This window comes from Microcaecilia unicolor, chromosome 11, assembly GCF_901765095.1.
Source record: "Microcaecilia unicolor chromosome 11, aMicUni1.1, whole genome shotgun sequence".
In the NCBI taxonomy this organism is placed as follows: domain Eukaryota; kingdom Metazoa; phylum Chordata; class Amphibia; order Gymnophiona; family Siphonopidae; genus Microcaecilia; species Microcaecilia unicolor.
The window spans coordinates 162,481,973-162,503,338 of NC_044041.1; the positions used below are offsets into that span (position 1 = coordinate 162,481,973).

The 21,366-nt window shown below is 46.6% G+C and overlaps 1 protein-coding gene across 2 annotated transcripts in view; it reads left to right on the forward strand.

The window, feature by feature from the left end:
* LOC115480055 (WD repeat-containing protein 62-like) overlaps positions 1-21,366 on the forward strand; it is a 250,748-nt gene that overhangs the window by 88,455 nt on the left and 140,927 nt on the right. For both annotated transcript variants that reach the window (XM_030218472.1, XM_030218473.1), the window contains exons 11-13: positions 385-560; positions 3,041-3,132; positions 17,399-17,524. In XM_030218472.1, the coding sequence (XP_030074332.1) occupies positions 385-560; positions 3,041-3,132; positions 17,399-17,524 (394 nt within the window). The remainder of the gene's footprint in view (positions 1-384; positions 561-3,040; positions 3,133-17,398; positions 17,525-21,366) is intronic.

A 21,366-nucleotide genomic window follows, 5' to 3' on the forward strand; every position in this document is an offset into this window, starting at 1 on the left:
CACTGCAGCAATCTGTTCTGCTGCGGCCAATTTTTTTCCACCAAGTGTATATCATCTCTGATGTTTGAATCTACAACCATCTGATTCTAAACTATTTCAAACGACAACTCTCCTTTCTCATTTAGCTGAAGGACACACTGAGGCTTATTTTCAAAGCACTTAGCCTTCCAAAGTTTCATAGAAACCTGTATTTCAGTCTGGTTGCTCACAACACTATCCTTGCCACTCTGTTTTGATAGAGCTAGTGGTGAGAGCCATAGGCCTATGCTACTTTAAGTCACTGATAGCCAGAGAACAGCCTTGGTGCTCTGTCTGGATTATTTCTTTTGAATGTGAACTACACCAATTTATAGCACACAATCTATTTCTCATCCATGTTTGTAGGACCTGCAAAAAGTCATCTATGTTGACGAAAATGTCCAGTGCTTAAAAGATCCAGCAGGCCTGCCAGAGCAGGTTGAGAATGGAGCATCTAGAGTCATGAAGTCAGGTGTCAGAGTAATGCGAATCAGCCCAGATGGGCAGCATCTGGCTTCAGGTGACCGAGGAGGAAACTTGAGGCAAGCTATCTTTTGTAAAGCAGATTTTCTTTTAGTATAGTTGTTTCCAAATCTGGTCCTGGAGGCACCCTTGCCAGTCAGGTTTTTGGGATCTCCACAATGAATATTCATTTACTAACTATTGAGTGAACTTAATTAATTAACTGTTATATAATAATAGTAACAAAGTAGATGACGGCAGAAAAAGACCTGCACAGTCCATCCAGTCTGCCCAAGAAATGTGCCACTTTTTTGTGTATACCTTACCTTGATTTGTACCTGTCTTTTTCAGGGCACAGACCGTACAAGTCTGCCCAGCACTATCCCCGCCTCCCACCATCGGCTCTGGCACAGACCGTATAAGTCTGCCCAGCACTATCCCCGCCTCCCAACCACCAGCCCCGCCTCCCACTACCGGCTCTGTTATCCAATCTTGGCTAAGCTCCTGAGGATCTGACTGAGGTGACCAATGGGCCAACAGTCTCACATGAAAGAGCCTCATACTAGTATCTCCAATAACAGTACACAAACGTTTATTTTCATATATTGATTATTTATTCAATTCACCTGAATATATTATCTACTACTTATTAGTATTGCATGCCTAATGCTATATCATTCATACTACCATTCACTGTATTCGATACTCATATCTAATCCCTTTGCTGCTTATCCCACTACCACAGTATTCAGCTTCAACCTCTGGACTATTAAATACACTCTATTCCAATGTATGGCTTTGCTAAGCAACTCCCATGTGAATAGTCTCTTCTCCGACACAGGACAATTGTATACAAGCAGCAGGGGTCCCTCTATCTTCACTATTTACTTTTCTTGCTGCCCGTGGTAAAGCCTTATCAGTCCCTGGTCTTTTTAATTCCAATCAGTTCTAATGTTGCTTTGCTGTAAGTGTTGAGCTGTGTGGTGTTTCCCTTTTGAGCCGTCTCTTCACTTCTATGCGGCTGCTTTTGTGCTCCTCAGCTTTAACACTGTTTGTTCTGCCAGACGCTCTGCTTTTAATTGTATACTAGCAACAAGGGCGTTTTCTCTTTCTCTTGATTTCTATACTTCTCCTGTTTATCTCTTATAATCACTAAACTCCTACCTTTTTTGTGTGGTGGTGGTTCCTGCTTGGCTACTGCCTGGTGGGTATCCTCTTCGGCACTTTGAAAATGGCGCTTGTCTTCTTTTCTCTCTGTTCGTGCGCAGTTCACTATATAGAGCAAATAAAGTTTGTAGTGCTAATACAGATGGATCTAACTAGAGGGGGGCATATACTACAGAGGTTAATGCAGATAGAACAACGTATCATGTACGAATGGCAAACAGTGACCCCTAGTGGTTTAAATAAAGAAGTAGATTGGGCGGGACTATAAAAACAAGGAGAATCAAGAGACACCAAAAGATAGCACTGCGCACGAGCAGAGAGAAAAGTGCCATTTTCAAAGTACCGCAGAGGATACCCACCAAGCAGCAGCCAAGCAGGAAGAACAACCACACAAAAAAGGTAGGAGTTTAGTGATTATAAAAGCAAAAGAGAGAGATATGAGATAAATAGGAGAAGTATAGAAATCATGTCAATGCTTTATTTTGTTTAGACACTAGAAGCCCCTGAAGACGCCTAACGGCGTAACGCGTAGGGCAGCTGTGACTTTTAAGAAATCAGCATTGAAACAAGGTTACCTCACCAAACACAAAGTGTCTTTGAAATAATCAAGAGAAAGAGAAAACACCCTTGTTGCTAGTATACAATTAAAAGCTGAGCGTCTGGCAGAACAAACAGTGTAAATGCTGAGGAGTACAAAAGCACCCATGTAGAACGAAAGGGAAACACCACACAGCTCAACACTTACAGCAAAGCAACATTAGAACTGAATGGAATTAAAAAGACCCGGGACTGATGATAAGGCTTTACTACGGGCAGCGAGAAAAGTAAATAGTGAAGATATAGGGACCCCTGCTGCTTGTATATAATTAATATAACTTCCTGTGTCAGAGAAGAGACATTCGAATGGGAGTTGCTTAGCAAAGCAATACATTGGAATAGAGTGTATTTAAGAGTCCAGAGGTTGAAGCTGGATACTGTGGTATTAAAGCCTTGCCGAATCCTACAGGTAATTTCAGTTAGGTCTTTCTCAAAAGGGATGAAGATAGTGATATCATCTGTATAGATAAACGGGTTTAGTCCCAGTCTAGAGAGAGCCGTCGCCAGAGGGATCAACATCACGTTGAAGAGGGTAGGTGATAGCGGGGAGCCCTGTGGCACGCCGCAGTCTGCTTTCCAATGAGAAGATAGTTTGGCGTTGGCGTGTACTTGGTAAGATCTGGATGTAAGAAAACCTCTCAGCCAGGCTAGTACGTTACCACATTTAAGTTGATTATCTGAGCATACTGTTTACCCTGCATCTGCTATCGTCTCTGTATCCCAGAAAATCAATGTTTGTGATCAGGCTGCTTTTGAAGTTTATAAATAGTCCAAACCTACATATGTTTCATCTTAGGATCCATGATTTGAAGTTTCTGGATGAACTGGTTACAGTAGATGCCCATGATGCTGAAGTGTTGTGCTTGGAGTATTCTAGGCCAGACACTGGTGAGTACATTGCTGAGGGCTGCAGTTACCTCTTATGCCTGAGAAGAAACGTTGCTTGGGCTACCACTTTGATGTGGCAGGGCCCGAGAGTGGCAAGCTCCACTTAAGGGAAACCAAGTATTGGCCTCAAAACATCACCAAAGAGCATGAATTTTAAGGTCGCACCAGGGTGCTGTCTTTGCTGCAGTTAAGCTAATCTTAAATCTATATGCAGCAAGGGTGATGAGGAGAACATGGGGATTTTTAGGGGTGCTGGCTCCCTGATGAAAACCCAGATGGAAAAGAGCAAAGGGTTTTTGTGCCCATGATGGTTCTCTGATAGGCAGAATATTTTAAGTTCTGTTTTATCACCATTTGAGCTATTCCAGCTTTTAATCTTAAGATTTGTTAGCCAAAGTTTGAATTTGGAAACAGCATTTCATCTCCTAGATTTTCTATTTTTGTAAAGTAATTAGATTTGCTTTCTGTTAAATACACTGTTCTCTGAGGGCAAGCAAGACTTAGATTCTCACAGATGGGTGACGTCCTCCAAATGGAGCCCCGATGTGGATGGTACCCAACATTCCTGTGACTTTTAAGAAACTTTTGGTAGGCCCACACCATGCATGCATACATGCCTTCCCACCAGCACATGTCACACGGGAGTTGCGGTCTTGTTCTTTCCATGGAGCAGCGAAGACTTGATTCGTCTTCATTCATGGTGTGAAGAGATTTTTTAAAAATTTTCTTTTGTATCCTCCTGTCTCACTGTTGTGAGTACCAAGGGGATTATTGTAGGATTTTTCTCCCTTTCCCTTCCCTTGCCCCTTCTCTGAGGGGTTGTGTGTTTTTTATTTTTTTTTAGCTTTCATTTCATTTAATATTAATTTATTGGTATTTATATCCCACATTGTCCAAACAAGGCTCGGTTCTATGGGGCTTACAATGAAACAATAATAGGCTTATTATTATTTATTGCATTTGTACCCCACATTAGCCCATCTATTTGCAGGCTCAATGTGGCTTACAGAGTGTTGTTATGACAGAGGCCCAGATGCACAAAACCTAACGAGCCCACAACTTGCGTTTTAAACTGGTTCCAGCCAGTTTAAAATGCAAGTAGTTCACCCCGGGCATGCACTAAGGGCATTTTCCCTGCCACGGTAGCAGGCAACGAAAACTGAATGCAAATGTTTGAAAAGCTATTATAATGAGCTGCAGTACCGTTTCAGCCCATTATAATCAGATGCACTACCGTTTTTCCGATTCCCTTACCATAGGAACCCTAATGAGATGTCTGACCTCTTGTTAGGGCTCCTGTGAGGGAATTGGAAAGGAAAAGGGCCCCCAAAAAAGGTAAAAAAGAAAAAAAAAAAAAAAAAGCAGGGAGCGCAGGTGAGGGGCGTCCTTTAAGGACGTACTCTCCCTGCGCTTCTGAGAGACGTCTTATTTTTTTTTGCAGTTTTTTGTTCTGCCGGCGCTCGTGGTTTTTTTCCCCCTTCTTGAGAGTCTTCGCCGCGCCACTTACCCATCCACAGCGAAATTTTTCTATTTTCCTGGTTGCCGGAGAATCGAGAAGTCCCTTTAGATTAGGCTCCTCTTCCTGGTCTCTTCAGCCAATCAGAGCGCGTTTCGCTGACAACAGCCAGCTAAGCCCGCTTTGATTGGCTGAAGAGACCAGGAAGAGGAGCCTAATCTAAAGGGACGTCCCGATTCTCCGACTCAGGTACCGAAGGACTAGAGAATGCAAGTGAGCTACAACGAGTAGCTCATTTGCATTCCCTATCGTTGATGCATTCCCGTTCCCTACCGATTCGCTATGGAATCGGTAGGGAACGGGAATTACCAATGTCTTTCATGCATCTGGGCCATAGTCATGACAGGATCTTGGATACAATCGGTAATAATCAGAAGATGTATGAGAAGTAAGTGTTAGGGTGGTTTAAGAGGTATATTTTAATACTTGAGTGGGATGGGTGGTGAATTGAGTCATTAAGGCTTCTTTTTTGTAGGCTTTGTTGAAGAGATGTGTCTTCAAAGATTTGCGGAAGTTGGTTAGATTGTCCATGGTTTTCAAGGCTGTGGGTAGTGCGTTCCATAGCTGTGTACTTATGTACGAGAAGTTCTCCGAGGACAAGCAGGCTGCTTGTTCTCACTACTGGGTTGACGTCCACGGCAGCCCCCACCAACCGGAAGAAAACTTCAGGGGCGGTCCCGCACGCAGGGTACGCCCACCGCGCATGCGCGGCCCTCTTCCCGCCCGTGCGCGACCGTTCCCGCTCAGTTTTTTCTATTCCGCGCTGGAGAGAGACGTGTTACCGTCTCTCTCTCTCTCTGTCAGCCCCGGAAACCGGATCGCGGCCTAACCGCGAGTTTTTTCTTTTTATGAACGTGTTCTCGTATTTTTTCTTTCTTCTCTAAAAAAAAAAAAAGTTTGTCCCCTTGTCGTCTTTTAGCCGCGGGGGCGCCTCGTTGCGGCCTTGTGGCCTCGCGGGTCGTTTTCTTTTTTCGGGTGTGCTTTTCACCGCCACCATCGACGACTTTGACTTCGCCGACGCGATTTTTTTGTCGATGTCCTCGAAGGTCCCGAGCGGATTCAAGAAGTGTGGTCGGTGCGGCCGGCAGATCTCGCAAACCGATACTCACGCTTGGTGCCTCCAGTGCCTTGGGCCGGAGCATAATACCAAGACGTGCACCTTGTGTCTCAGCTTGCGGAAGCGGACACAGGTGGCGAAGCAAGTTCTTCGGGATCGTCTTTTTGGAACTTGCGCCGGCCCGTCGACGGCATCGGTGTCGACGGCCGGATCTTCGGTACCGATGTCGACGAAATCGACGATGTGCTCTAGCCCGATGCTGAGGCCTCCGACAACGACGCCGCTTGCGGCACCGGTGTCGACCGCCACGCAGGTGGAATCCCCGTCGACGTCGATGGAGGGAGCTTCATCCCCGCCGGCGCGGGAGTCCACCGCTCGACGCCACCATCGAGGACATGGTTCCTCGCAGTCGAGACGGGCCCGGTTCAGGTCTGAGCTGCAAGAGCTCATGTCCGACACCGAGGAAGAGGCCTCGTGGGGGGAGGAGGAGGACCCCAGATATTTCTCCTCAGAGGAGTCTGAGGGCCTTCCCTCCGACCCCACTCCTTCACCGGAGAGGAAGCTCTCGCCCCCTGAGAGCCTCTCCTTTGCCTCCTTCGTCAGGGACATGTCTGTCTGCATTCCCTTCCCCGTGGTCTCTGTGGATGAGCCGAGGGCTGAGATGCTCGAGGTCCTCGACTATCCATCACCACCTAGAGAGTCTTCCACGGTGCCGTTGCACAATGTCCTCAAAGAGACACTGCTTCGGAACTGGCTGAAGCCCTTATCTAACCCCACCATCCCCAAGAAAGCGGAGTCCCAATACAGGATCCACTCTGACCCAGAGTTGATGCGGCCCCAATTGCCTCATGACTCGGCGGTCGTGGACTCTGCTCTCAAGAGAGCACGGAGTTCGAGGGATACCACCTCGGCGCCCCCGGGGCGGGAGTCTCGCACTCTGGACTCGTTTGGGAGGAAGGCCTACCAATCTTCCATGCTCGTCACCCGCATCCAGTCATACCAGCTCTACACGAGCATTCACATGCGGAACAATGTGAAGCAACTGGCGGACCTGGTCGATAAGCTCCCTCCGGAGCAGTCCAGGCCTTTTCAGGAGGTGGTCAGGCAGCTGATGGCGTGCAGAAAGTTCCTGTCCAGGGGTATCTATGACACCTGTGATGTGGCATCTTGAGCTGTGGCTCAAGGTATAGTGATGCGCAGACTCTCATGGTTGCGTGCCTCTGACCTGGACAACCGCACCCAGCAACGACTGGTGGATGTCCCTTGCCGGGGGGATAATATTTTTGGCGAGAAGGTCGAGCAGTTGGTGGACCAACTACACCAGCGGGAAACCGCTCTCGACAAGCTCTCCCACCGGGCGCCTTCAGCATCCACCTCAACAGGTGGACGTTTTTCCCGGGCCAGGCAGGCTGCGCCCTAAGCCTACAACAAGCGTAGGTACACCCAGCCGGCCCGAAGGCCTGCACAGGGACAGTCCCAGCGCGCTCGTTCCCGTCAACAGCGTGCGCCCAAGCAGCCCCCTGCGCCTCCACAGCAAAAGCCGGGGACAGGCTTTTGACTGGATCCATGGGAACATAGCCGCCATCAAAGTGTCCGTACCGGACGACCTGCCGGTCGGGGGGGGGGTTGAAAGTTTTGAGAGGGAGCCAGTGTAGTTTCTTTCTTAAGGGTTTCGCACTTTCGTATTTAGTTTTTCCAAATATGAGTCTGGCTGCGGTATTCTGAGCTGTTTGGAGTTTTTTAATAGTCTGCTCTTTGCAGCCAGCGTACAAAGTGTTACAGTAGTCCAGATGACTTATTACCATTGACTGTACCAGGGTGCGGAAAATGTTTCTCGGGAAGAAAGGTTTCACTCTTGAGTTTCCACATTGAGTAAAACATCTTTTTCGTCGTGTTCTTCATGTGGGTATCAAGTGTGAGGTTTCGATCGATAGTGACTCCAAGAATCTTCAGATTTTCTGAAATGGGAAGAGTGCAGTATGGTGTGGTTATGGTGGAGTAGTTGTTTGTGTTGTACTGGGAGGTAAGTACTAGGCATTGTGTTTTTTCTGCATTGAGTTTTAGCTGGAATGAGTCTGCCCAGGTGTGCGTGATTTGGAGGCTTTGGTTGATCTCGTTGGTGATTTCGTTAAGGTCATGTTTGAACGGGATGTAGATTGTGACGTCGTCTGCATATATGTATGGGTTAAGGTTTTGATTAGCTAAAAGTTTGGCTAATGGTGTCATCATTAGGTTGAAAAGCTTATAGAAAACGATAACAGTTGTGAATGGTAATTTTAGCATACTTATAGTGAAACATTAACAGTTACAATCATACATGTTAACTAGTATTTTTGCTCTCTTGAGAGTGGATAAGTATTTGTAATTGTCGTTATCTAGTGACTTGTTTGGGAACTGATATCCTTCATCTGATAAAATCTTTAAGTGAGCTTTCAGCATTTTACGGCATCTTAAGTATTCAGTTATCTGCCTTATGTCTCTAGGTAATGAGTTCCATATTTTTGTGGCCAAATAGAAGAATCATGTTGAGTGTATAGATTTGAGTCAGACACCCTTGTTACTGGGGAGATGAAGTAGTAATAGTAGAAATTGGTTTATTTCAGAGCATGCTGATCTGTTGTAACCCCTAGGATCTTTAGGGTGTTCTCAAGAGTATAGCTGGTGTTCCCTCTTATGATTGCCTTTTCTGCTATTGGGTGGTAGGCGTTATTTTCGAGCAAGTAGTTTAGTCTTTTCTCTGTTTAAAGTCGGAAAGTGGAGGCCCAGGTGTCCATAGTGTCCAGGCCCTGTACAGGGAATGTAGGTCATGATATTGTCTGCATATATTTATTTATTTATTAGCATTTATTTACTGCCTTTTTGAAGAAATTTACTGAAGGCTGCGTACAGCATGAATAAGCCAAATATAAACAATAGACAATCACAGCAGTAAAAATATTCAAACAATATAAAGTATGGCATAGTATGATATATTACAATGTCAACACAATACGTAATAAAACATTTTCATAGACAACCTAGGGTATAAACAAAGGTGGAACATATAGAAAAGATATAGAATAATAGGAGTAAGAAAATAAGGGGATTAATTTAAAGAAAGTTGCAAATGAGATAAGAAAGGTGCTTGAATATTAGCTTGGGTAGGAGTGGGTAAAACATGTCTTGCTATATAGTATGTGCAGTCAGTGTCATTTAGTACTTCTAATAAAGGTCTGGTTGAGGAGCTAAGCTTTCACCTGCTTCCTGAAATATAGATATTGTGTTAAGCAAAGCTTTTCAGGGAGTGCATTCCAGAGTTGGGGGAGGGGGGCTACTTAGAATGCTTGCTTGGGGGTATCACATTGTGTGGATTATATTTGAGATTGAGGCCTTTAAGATGTTAAATAGTATCAGCAAGAATGGGGAGCCTTGTGGTACTCCACATACTGGCAACCAAGGATAATAGAGCATTATGGGAAAAGAAGCCAGCAGATCAATATAAAGCGAATGCTACATACCTGTAGAAGGTATTCTCCGAGGACAGCAGGCTGATTGTTCTCACTGATGGGTGACGTCCACGGCAGCCCCTCCAATCGGAAACTTCACTAGCAAAGTCCTTTGCTAGCCCTCGCGCGCCCGCGCGCACCGCGCATGCGCGGCCGTCTTCCCGCCCGAAACCGGCTCGAGCCGGCCAGTCCAGTATGTAGCAAGACAATACACTTCAAGGGAAGACACAACTCCAAAGGGGAGGCGGGCGGGTTTGTGAGAACAATCAGCCTGCTGTCCTCGGAGAATACCTTCTACAGGTATGTAGCATTCGCTTTCCTCCGAGGACAAGCAGGCTGCTTGTTCTCACTGATGGGGTATCCCTAGCCCCCAGGCTCACTCAAAACAACAACATTGGTCAATTGGGCCTCGCAACGGCGAGGACATAACTGAGATTGACCTAAAAAATTTACCAACTAACTGAGAGTGTAGCCTGGAACAGAACAAACAGGGCCCTCGGGGGGTGGAGTTGGATCCTAAAGCCCAAACAGGTTCTGAAGAACTGACTGCCCGAACCGACTGTCACGTCGGGTATCCTGCTGCAGGCAGTAATGAGATGTGAATGTGTGGACAGATGACCACGTCGCAGCTTTGCAAATTTCCTCCATGGTGGCTGACTTCAAGTGGGCTACCGACGCTGCCATGGCTCTAACATTATGAGCCGTGACATGACCCTCAAGAGCCAGCCCAGCCTGGGCGTAAGTGAAGGAAATGCAATCTGCTAGCCAATTGGATATGGTGCGTTTCCCTACAGCCACTCCCCTCTTGTTGGGATCAAAAGAAACAAACAATTGGGCGGACTGTCTGTGGGGCTGTGTCCGCTCCAGATAGAAGGCCAATGCTCTCTTGCAGTCCAATGTGTGCAGCTGACGTTCAGCAGGGCAGGAATGAGGACGGGGAAAGAATGTTGGCAAGACAATTGACTGGTTCAGATGGAACTCCGACACAACCTTTGGCAGAAACTTAGGGTGAGTGCGGAGGACTACTCTGTTGTGATGAAATTTGGTGTAAGGGGCCTGGGCTACCAGGGCCTGAAGCTCACTGACTCTACGAGCCGAGGTAACTGCCACCAAGAAAATGACCTTCCAGGTCAAGTACTTCGGATGGCAGGAATTCAGTGGCTCGAAAGGAGGTTTCATCAGCTGGGTGAGAACGACATTGAGATCCCATGACACTGTAGGAGGCTTGACAGGGGGCTTTGACAAAAGCAAACCTCTCATGAAGCGAACAACTAAAGGCTGTCCTGAGATCGGCTTACCTTCCACTTGGTAATGGTATGCACTGATTGCACTAAGGTGAACCCTTACGGAGTTGGTCTTCAGACCAGACTCAGACAAGTGGAGAAGGTATTCAAGCAGGGTCTGTGTAGGACAAGAGCGAGGATCTAGGGCCTTGCTGTCACACCAGACGGCAAACCTCCTCCAATGAAAGAAGTAACTTCTCTTAGTGGAGTCTTTCCTGGAAGCAAGCAAGATGCGGGAGACACCCTCTGGCAGACCCAAAGAGGCAAAGTCTACGCCCTCAACATCCAGGCCGTGAGAGCCAGGGACTGGAGGTTGGGATGCAGCAGAGCCCCTTCGTCCTGCGTGATGAGGGTCGGAAAACACTCCAATCTCCACGGTTCTTCGGAGGATAACTCCAGAAGAAGAGGGAACCAGATCTGACGCGGCCAAAAGGGAGCAATCAGAATCATGGTGCCTCGGTCTTGCTTGAGTTTCAACAAAGTCTTCCCCACCAGAGGAATGGGAGGATAAGCATACAGCAGACCTTCCCCCCAATCCAGGAGGAAGGCATCCGACGCCAGTCTGCCGTGGGCCTGAAGCCTGGAACAGAACTGAGGGACCTTGTGGTTCACTTGAGATGCGAAGAGATCCACCAGGGGGGTGCCCCACGCCTGGAAGATCTGTCGCACCACACGGGAATTGAGCGACCACTCGTGAGGTTGCATAATCCTGCTCAACCTGTCGGCCAGACTGTTGTTTACGCCTGCCAGATATGTGGCTTGGAGCACCATGCCTTGACGGCGAGCCCAGAGCCACATGCTGACGGCTTCCTGACACAGGGGGCGAGATCCGGTGCCCCCCTGCTTGTTGACATAGTACATGGCAACCTGATTGTCTGTCTGAATTTGGATAATTTGGTGGGACAGCCGATCTCTGAAAGCCTTCAGAGCGTTCCAGATCGCTCGCAACTCCAGAAGATTGATCTGTAGATCGCTTTCTTGGAGGGACCACCTTCCTTGGGTGTGAAGCCCATCGACATGAGCTCCCCATCCCAGGAGAGACGCATCCGTGGTCAGCACTTTTTGAGGCTGAGGAATTTGGAAGGGACGTCCCAGAGTCAAATTGGAGCAAATCGTCCACCAATACAGGGATTCGAGAAAACTCGTGGACAGGTGGATCACGTCCTCTAGACCCCCGGCGGCCTGATACCACTGGGAGGCTAGGGTCCATTGAGCAGATCTCATGTGAAGACGGGCCATGGGAGTCACATGAACTGTGGAGGCCATGTGGCCCAGCAATCTCAACATCTGCCGAGCTGTGATCTGCTGGGACGCTCGCACCCGCGAGACGAGGGACAACAAGTTGTTGGCCCTCGCCTCTGGGAGATAGGCGCGAGCCGTCCGAGAATCCAGCAGGGCTCCGATGAATTCGAGTTTCTGCACTGGGAGAAGATGGGACTTTGGGTAATTTATCACAAACCCCAGTAGCTCCAGGAGGCGAATAGTCATCTGCATGGACTGCAGGGCTCCTGCCTCGGATGTGTTCTTCACCAGCCAATCGTCGAGATATGGGAACACGTGCACCCCCAGCCTGCGAAGCGCCGCTGCTACCACAGCTAGGCACTTTGTGAACACCCTGGGCGCAGAGGCGAGCCCAAAGGGTAGCACACAGTACTGGAAGTGGCGTGCGCCCAGCTGAAATCGCAGATACTGTCTGTGAGCTGGCAGTATCGGGATGTGTGTGTAGGCATCCTTCAAGTCCAGAGAGCATAGCCAATCGTTTTGCTGAATCATGGGGAGAAGGGTGCCCAGGGAAAGCATCCTGAACTTTTCTTTTACGAGATATTTGTTCAGGGCCCTTAGGTCTAGGATGGGACGCATCCCCCCTGTTTTCTTTTCCACAAGGAAGTACCTGGAATAGAACCCCAGCCCTTCTTGCCCGGATGGCACGGGCTCGACCGCATTGGCGCTGAGAAGGGCGGAGAGTTCCTCTGCAAGTACCTGCTTGTGCTGGAAGCTGTAGGACTGAGCTCCCGGTGGACAATTTGGAGGTTGAGAGGCCAAATTGAGGGTGTATCCTTGCCGGACTATTTGGAGAACCCACTGATCGGAGGTTATAAGAGGCCACCTTTGGTGAAAAGCTTTCAACCTCCCTCCGACAGGCAGGTCGCCCGGCACTGACACTTGGATGTCGGCTATGCTCTGCTGGAGCCAGTCAAAAGCTCGCCCCTTGCTTTTGCTGGGGAGCCGCGGGGCCTTGCTGATTCGCACGCTGCTGACGAGAGCGAGCGCGCTGGGGCTTAGCCTGGGCCGCAGGCTGTCGGGAAGGAGGATTGTACCTACGCTTGCCAGAAGTATAGGGAACAGTCTTCCTTCCCCCGAAAAAATCGTCTACCTGTAGAGGTAGAAGCTGAAGGCTGCCGGCGGGCGAACTTGTCGAATGCGGTGTCCCGCTGGTGGAGAGACTCTACCACCTGCTCGACTTTTTCGCCAAAAATGTTATCCGCACGGCAAGGCAAGTCCGTAATCCGCTGCTGGACTCTATTCTCCAGGTCGGCGGCACGCAGCCATGAGAGCCTGCGCATCACCACACCTTGAGCAGCGGCCCTGGACGCAACATCAAAAGTGTCATAAACTCCTCTGGCCAGGAATTTTCTGCACGCCTTCAGCTGCCTGACCACCTCCTGAAAAGGCTTGGCTTGCTCAGGGGGAAGAGCATCAACCAAGCCCGCCAACTGCCGCACATTATTCCGCATGTGTATGCTCGTGTAGAGCTGGTAAGACTGGATCTTGGACACGAGCATAGAGGAATGGTAGGCCTTCCTCCCAAAGGAGTCTAAGGTTCTAGCGTCCTTGCCCGGGGGCGCCGAAGCATGTTCCCTAGAACTCTTAGCCTTCTTTAGGGCCAAATCCACAACTCCAGAGTCATGAGGCAACTGAGTGCGCATCAGCTCTGGGTCCCCATGGATCCGGTACTGGGACTCGATCTTCTTGGGAATGTGGGGATTAGTTAATGGCTTGGTCCAGTTCGCAAGCAATGTCTTCTTCAGGACATGGTGCAAGGGAACAGTGGACGCTTCCTTAGGTGGAGAAGGATAGTCCAGGAGCTCAAACATTTCAGCCCTGGGCTCGTCCTCCACAACCACCGGGAAGGGGATGGCCGTAGACATCTCCCGGACAAAGGAGGCAAAAGACAGACTCTCGGGAGGAGAAAGCTGTCTCTCAGGAGAGGGAGTGGGATCAGACGGAAGACCCCCAGACTCCTCGTCAGAGAAATATCTGGGATCTTCCTCTTCCTCCCACGAGGCCTCACCCTCGGTGTCAGACACAAGTTCACGGACCTGTGTCTGCAACCTCGCCCTGCTCGACTCCGTGGAACCCCGTCCACGATGGGGGCGTCGAGAGGTAGACTCCCTCGCCCGCGTCGGCGAAGCTCCCTCCGCCGACGTAGTCGGGGAGCCTTCCTGGGAGGTGGCCGCGGTCGGTACCGCACGCGGTACCGACGTCGGGGACCTCAACCTGGGCGATGGGCCAGCCGGCGCCACGCTCGACGGTACCGGTGGCGCAAGCACCGCCGGTACCGGAGGGGTAGGGCGCAACAGCTCTCCCAGAATCTCTGGGAGAACGGCCCGGAGGCTCTCGTTTAGAGCGGCTGCAGAGAAAGGCTGAGAGGTCGATGCAGGCGTCGACGTCAGTACCTGTTCCGGGCGTGGAGGCTGTTCCGGGCTGTCCAGAGCGGAGCGCATCGACACCTCCTGAACAGAGGGTGAGCGGTCCTCTCGGTGCCGATGCCTGCTGGGTGCCGAATCCCTCGGCGACCCAGAGCTCTCGGTGCCGACACGGGGAGGAGACCGGTGTCGATGCTTCTTCGATTTCTTCCGAAGCATGTCACCGGAGCTCCCCGGCACCGACGAGGAGGACGTCGAATCCACCCGTCGCTTCCTCGGGGCCGAGACTGAAGAAGGTCGATCTCGGGGGGGCTGTACCGCAGGAGCCCTCAGGGTAGGCGGAGACCCACCCGAGGGCTCACCGCCACCAGCAGGGGAATGGACAGCCCTCACCTGCACTCCACCCGATGCACCACCGTCCGACGACATCAGCAGACGAGGTCCTGGTACCACCGACGTCGATGCAGCTATCCGATGTCTCGGCGCCGATGCAGAGGCCCGATGCCTCGATGCACTCGATGCAGGGGCGGCCGAGGAAGATGGTCTGGACGCTGACGACGTCGATGCACTCGAAGATCCCGGTGCCGATGCCGACGAAGAGCCCGAGAACAACACGTTCCACTGGGCTAGTCTCGCTACCTGAGTCCGCCTTTGAAGCAGGGAACACAGACTGCAGTTCTGAGGGCGGTGCTCGGCCCCCAGACACTGAAGACACGACGAGTGTCGATCAGTGAGCGAGATAACCCGGGCGCACTGGGTGCACTTCTTGAAGCCGCTGGAAGGCTTCGATGTCATGGGCGGAAAAATCACGCCGGCGAAATCAAAAGCCGAAATGGCGAAATTTGAAGCACCAAATTTAGAGGGAGAAAAAATCTCGACCGAGGCCGAAAAAAGGCCTACCCCGACGACGAAAGAAAACTTACCGGGGCAAAAAAGCTGGAAGTACGGGGAGGATTTACACGAAACCCGGCGGGGGGTTTCCGGAGCACTTCCCGACTAGGACAAAGCTTTCCCGAAGGAAAAAAACACGTTCAAACAAATTGGACGCGCGAGGTCGACTTTCCGGGGCTCGACACGGCGAAAACACGACCGTACCGAGTGCGGACAAAAGAAGACTGGCCGGCTCGAGCCGGTTTCGGGCGGGAAGACGGCCGCGCATGCGCGGTGCGCGCGGGCGCGCGAGGGCTAGCAAAGGACTTTGCTAGTGAAGTTTCCGATTGGAGGGGCTGCCGTGGACGTCACCCATCAGTGAGAACAAGCAGCCTGCTTGTCCTCGGAGAACATCAGAAAGGTTTTATTGAAGATACCGCATGTAAACAAATTGCCCGACACAGGCCGTGTTTCGCCCACCAAGGGCTGCGTCAGGGGCTACAATAAACAAACTGATTGAATTATAATAAATAAAACATCAAATTTAAAATATAAAAACATACTTAAAATATAAAAACAACATACCACCATAGTTTCTCATATATGCATGAACAAATAGATAATGTATAAGCTATAAAATGATAATAAAATGTTATACATGTATGTAAAATCTAAACATGAATAAATATGTGGTGTACATAGAAAGGACCACTTAATACAAATAAGTCAATCATCCCATCACAAAAAACACATTATATGTATTTAAAAATTGTATATATATATATATATATATATATATATATATATATATATATATATAAGCATGTATATGATTCCCAACATATATATAATAAATAATAAATATCTATATAAGAACATATACTTAAAAGCAGCAAAGCAAGGGCACTGATATACAGTATTAGACCTTGAACATATATAAATATGTGAAAATATTGTGTAACATATTAAATAATAAAAATGGAGTGGTGGACACATACCTAATTTGAAACCTTCTGAAAGGAGCAACTCTAAAAACGGAAAACCTAAAAATATGAATGTAATCAAACACTAAATATAAATATATCAAACCAGCAATGATAAAAGATCATAATAATGAAAAATTAAAAAAAAAAGAAATAAAAACAAAAATAAATAGCAATATGAATAAGATTATGCAATAAAAGGTTACTCACTTGTGGTGTATAATAGATTGGAAAAAAACAGCGCATACAGCAGATGCCTAAAATGACTGTCCAAAAAATAAGGAATGAAAATTAAAAATGAATAATGTATATAAAATCACTACTGTCCAGACTATTCAAGGTAAAAAACCAAGTTCATTCCAGGGAGTTTAGCAGGACAAGTGCTGTCTGAAGCAAGATGGAGAATGCCTCATGGAGAGGGAGAGGCTAAGAAGGGCTCACACAGGCCCAGGGAGGAGGGGGTAAATAGACCAATGGGGACAGAGCCTGCCATCAGGTAGCAAGGGGTGGTCCTAGAGGACAGCCCTCGCTTGGAGGGAAAGGTCTTACCTGGCTGACCTCTCAGGACAGAAATAGTAAGAATCACCAGGAAATGATAGCAGGTAGATAAAGGAGCCAAGCTTGGCTGAGAAAGAGAGGAGGTCTAGGCAGCAGCACAAACCAATAGTAACAGTTCTTATACAGACAGGCAAGTGTGGCTGCATTGCCTGTGAACTACATTACATACAATGCATTGCTCACGTATCTTTGCAGTGAGAACTGCAGCAATGAAAATCCTTAGAAGTGAGAATAACCGTAAAGGCATTAAACACATTTTAGGGTAGTGGCCTAGTGGTTAGAGCACCGGTCTTACAATCCAGAGGTGGCTGGTTCAAATCCCACTGCTGCTGCTTGTGTTCTTGGGCAAGTCACTTAACCCTCCATTGCCTCAGGTACAAACTTAGATTGTGAGTCCTCCTGGGACAGAGAAATATCCAGTGTACCTGAACGTAACTCATCTTGAGCTACTACTGAAAAAGGTGTGAGCAAAATCTAAATAAATTATAAACTAGTGCAAAGCTGTCAGAGGACAGAACAAGTCTGTCCAGCTTTAGTCAATCAGTTGAACAACATTTAGTTATTCATTCTGGAGAAAGACTTTTTGTGTTTTTATTGAACCAGAATCAGTGCTGCATTTTTGGTTTCAACTACCTACAGTAAATTCCTTGTAATAAACAGTTGGAAATAAGAGACTGAGCCTTCTGCTTGGATGTTCAACTGATTTAACTCAGTTTAGAATTGCAGTGGACTATACAGTACATTCTTTAGAAACTTAAATTTGTTTTTAAAAAGTTAAAAATAACATTACTAGTACTTTGTACACTGAGGTCTAAAACTGTCAAATGCTGTTTCTCTCTACACCCCTTTCCCAATCGTGTTCTCTAGGCCTGACACTGTTGGCCTCCGCTGGCCGGGACCGCCTGATCCACATTCTAAATGTGAATAAAGAATATAACTTAGAGCAGACTTTGGATGATCACTCATCATCTATAACAGCTGTAAAATTTGCAGGTGAGTATTGGGATTGCTCGCATGACAGTTTCTCCCATTTAGTTGGAGGAAATGGAGAATTTGTTTACTAAGGGGCCGATGTTCAAAGAAACAGAGCTCCTTATTTTATGCTTCTCAGCTGTTCATTTCCTATTTTTATCCAAATTTAGGAAACAAATTTTCAGCTGAAAATTCATCTTAATTTAGGAGCTTAAAACGTTTGCTTATAAACTTAGGCCTGCCATTTATTTACTTAGATTTATGAGCCTAGTACTGAAAATCAGTGCTATGCTACTATTTTTGCTCCTCAGCCTAAACCCACCCTGCTGCCACTCACATTTTATGCTCCTAAATTTAGAAGTTTAATGAAATTTTGAATATAAAATGTATGCACTCAGCCCTAGTAAATTTTCAGAGGTCAATTATGAGCTTAACTCTCCAAGGTTAAATAACCCTTTAGTATCCAATGTTCCCATCAATCTGTTCCCATATGGCTTATTACAGGAAAATTGGACACTAAAGGGTTTTAAGAGCATAAATCCTTTGAATATCGAGCCCTTAGTGCAGGTTATAAATTTTCAGTCTACAAATCTAGGCAATTTACATCACTACTACCCAGTTAAGTAATAGAGCTTAGAGAAAGAACATGGCCTGGTAGAAAAAGGACTACAAAGGGGGAGAGAAGTGTTAATGGAAGTACTTGCTACCCCTCCTTTCCCTTGCAGGGTTGTTTACAATTGGAGGAGAGAGGAAACTGGGAGCCATAGGCAAACTTTCATGGACACAACTAGGAAATAGGGATGGGCAGTCATTTCAAACATTCACTGATGTGTGTGTGTGGTAATTGCACATAGTGCGCACTGTTCCTGATGGTTCGCACATGCTTACTGGTTTGTGCATGCACATATCAGGAAACTGTATGCCCTGTGTACAGTTAGTGGGCATACTCTTAAAAAAAAAAAAAAGTGTGCATTCTTAATGACATTCCTTTTCTAATCAAATAAAAAGTGAACACGAAAATGAAAGATTTCTGGGTGCCAATCCCTACTAGCAAGAGGTTAGGCTGTTTATTTAATGTTTCTTCAGAGGTTTTCAGTTACATTAAGGACATAGAGCACGACGATGGTAGATGAGAGCCCTAAGACCAATCTAGTGTGCCCTGTAATTCCTTGTTTTTCCATTCACTATTTTGTCAGTACAGATTTTGTGCTTGTTTCATATTTCTTTAGTTTCTTTACCATTATTTTGCCATTGCTATTGTGGCAATAGATTGTGGCTGTAACTAGCCTCTGTTAGGGAGATAATAAGTGAGAAGTGTGTGAGATACTCGCACACTTTTTTTCTTCAAAGGTTTTAAACTACAAAAACCTCAGAGATGCTGAGCAGTAAATTAAAAATGAAAGGCCATTTAAAGGCTAAGAAAACTTTGACCTAGATTCAGAATGGAGGCAAGCACTTGGTGTGCTTTCTTATTAATACTTTTGCAGAGATTCCAAGCTGGACAGGTCCAGGAGGAGTTTTTTTTTTAAGCCAGTCCTAGATTTCTGACTAGATGCTGCACAGGAAATGGGGGATTGCGGGAATCCTGAGGAACCCATGGGATTCCCACAGGGATAGAAAATGTTGCTGTGGGTTTCCTGCGGTAGTGTAGTCAAAATCTCTAGTGACTCCAGAATGAGGCTTGGCATGCATTGATAGAGGCAGTTGGAGCACCAGAATGAAGCTTGGAATGCCCAGAGAGGCAGCTGGAACACCAGACTGAGGCTTGGAATCCTCACTGGTTAAATGGTGAATACCATCCAAAAAAAAAAAACCACAGGAGGCTGTTGGGGTCGGTAGGAAACATAGAGCTATGAGCAAGTAAATAATAGCATTGACTGCAGGTACAGATGGGGATGGAAGAGATTAATTGTGGGATGGGTGGAGATGGAATGGATCTTGGTGGGTATGGGTTAGATTCCATTGGGGATGGGCAGGTATGGGTGAAATTTCTGTTCCCGTTCAACTCTCTATGTCTGACAACCCTATCTGGTGCATTATAGTGTTGGAATGTAATTGTATTTTACATGCATTGCCTGTCACCTATTATTTCTCTGTGATTACTCTGTGACCTCTGATGTGAATTACTTAGAGAGGTCACACAGCTATGCAACTTCCTGTGGGGGTTAGATGCAGCAGATGCAGCACATGGAGCACATGGAGCTCATGATCTCTCCTAACCTGAGAGGATCTATGGTGGTGTGAGCATCCATTACCATCTAAGCACATGGAAGGAGCTGATAATACAAATGTATAGTAATATGTATATATAAGCCTGTCTGATTATAATCTAACTACAAACTGTGAGTAAACAGATGTTTTGTTACTTCAACTTTAAAGTGACTCAGCAGTGAATTATTCAGGGGTGAATGAGAGAGAGATGAAGAAAGAAATTAACATTTCTAAAGCTGAAGCTGTGTGTACTAAAATCTGCTAATTATTTACTACAAATAATCCAACAAAAGGGTTATGGGCCCAGGGGCCCAGAATTGAAAAAGAAGAGAAATATTACCAGGCAGAAAAAAAAGCCACATTTTTTCTCTTAAGTTTTAAAGGAAAGATTCAGTCTGTCTCTCTCTCCCCCCACACAGCAGACAGAAGGCTAAGAAAATGGCTGAGGGAAGAAATTCACCATTGTTCTATTCTCTCAAGGTGCCTAAATTAAATGAGTTTAATTATCAGAAGTGGGAATTAAGATTCATATGTCTCCTTCGAGCAAAAAGATTAGATATATGCTTAGACCAAGACAGAACAGCTGAAAATATGGCTGAATGGGACAATGCAAACTATTATGTGAAGTGCATGCTTTTGGAAGCTCTCTCAGAGAAACAAGCCATATTAGTGGAGGGAAAAGATACACCAAAGGACATTTTATATAAACTGAGAACTATGTATGCAACTACATATGCAAAGCAGCAACCAATTTGGCTGGCAGAGTTGAATGAAACCAAATTAAGGGATAAAAGTAAATGTAATGATCACATTATGTATCTTATGTCTTCATTTCAAAAGTTAGAACTTTCAGGAATTCCCATGTGTGATGCATTGAAAAGAGCATTTCTTTTTACCTCACTATCAAAGAAGTTTGATGTTTTTAGGTCTGTAAATGAGGCCATTGAAGGGCAATCTTTTGAACAGGCAACATCAAAACTAAGGCAGGAATGCATAATAAATGATTCTGAGGAGATGTGTTCTCAAAGCAAGTCAGAGAGAAATGAAACAAATTTCTTGGCAAAGAACAGAGGAAGGCGGAGCTATGGGAAAACTCCACCCAAGGGCAAGCTGATTTGCTACTCATGTGGAAAGGAGGGACATGTATCTAAATGGTGTAAGGAAACACAAAACACTCCCTCTAGCTCACCTAAGCCAATGGAACTAAAGAATTTTCAAACCAGGAAATGTATGAAGGACAAAGATAAACACAAGGGCTTTCTAATGGCAGAAAAATCTTTGACTATGGTAAATAATAATTCAAATGAAAGTACTTGGATTTTGGATTCAGGGAGCACATGCCATTTAACCAATTGTAAGAATTTCTTTCAGGAAATGTGTCCAGAGGAAGGTATTCTTAAAACTGCAAACGCAGGGACTGCTAAGATCCAAGCAAAAGGTATTGGATTCTTAAAATGCAAAGTGTCTAATGAAGTTAAAGAAATTCCTGTAAGTGATGTCTTGTATATTCCCCAAGCAGTTTGCAATATGCTTAGTGTATCTACATTAGATAAGAAGGGATTTGTGATTCATTTTGAAAACAGTAAGTGCACAATCTCTAAAAATGATGAAGTGTATGCTGAAGCTTTTATGCATAATGATGTTTATAAACT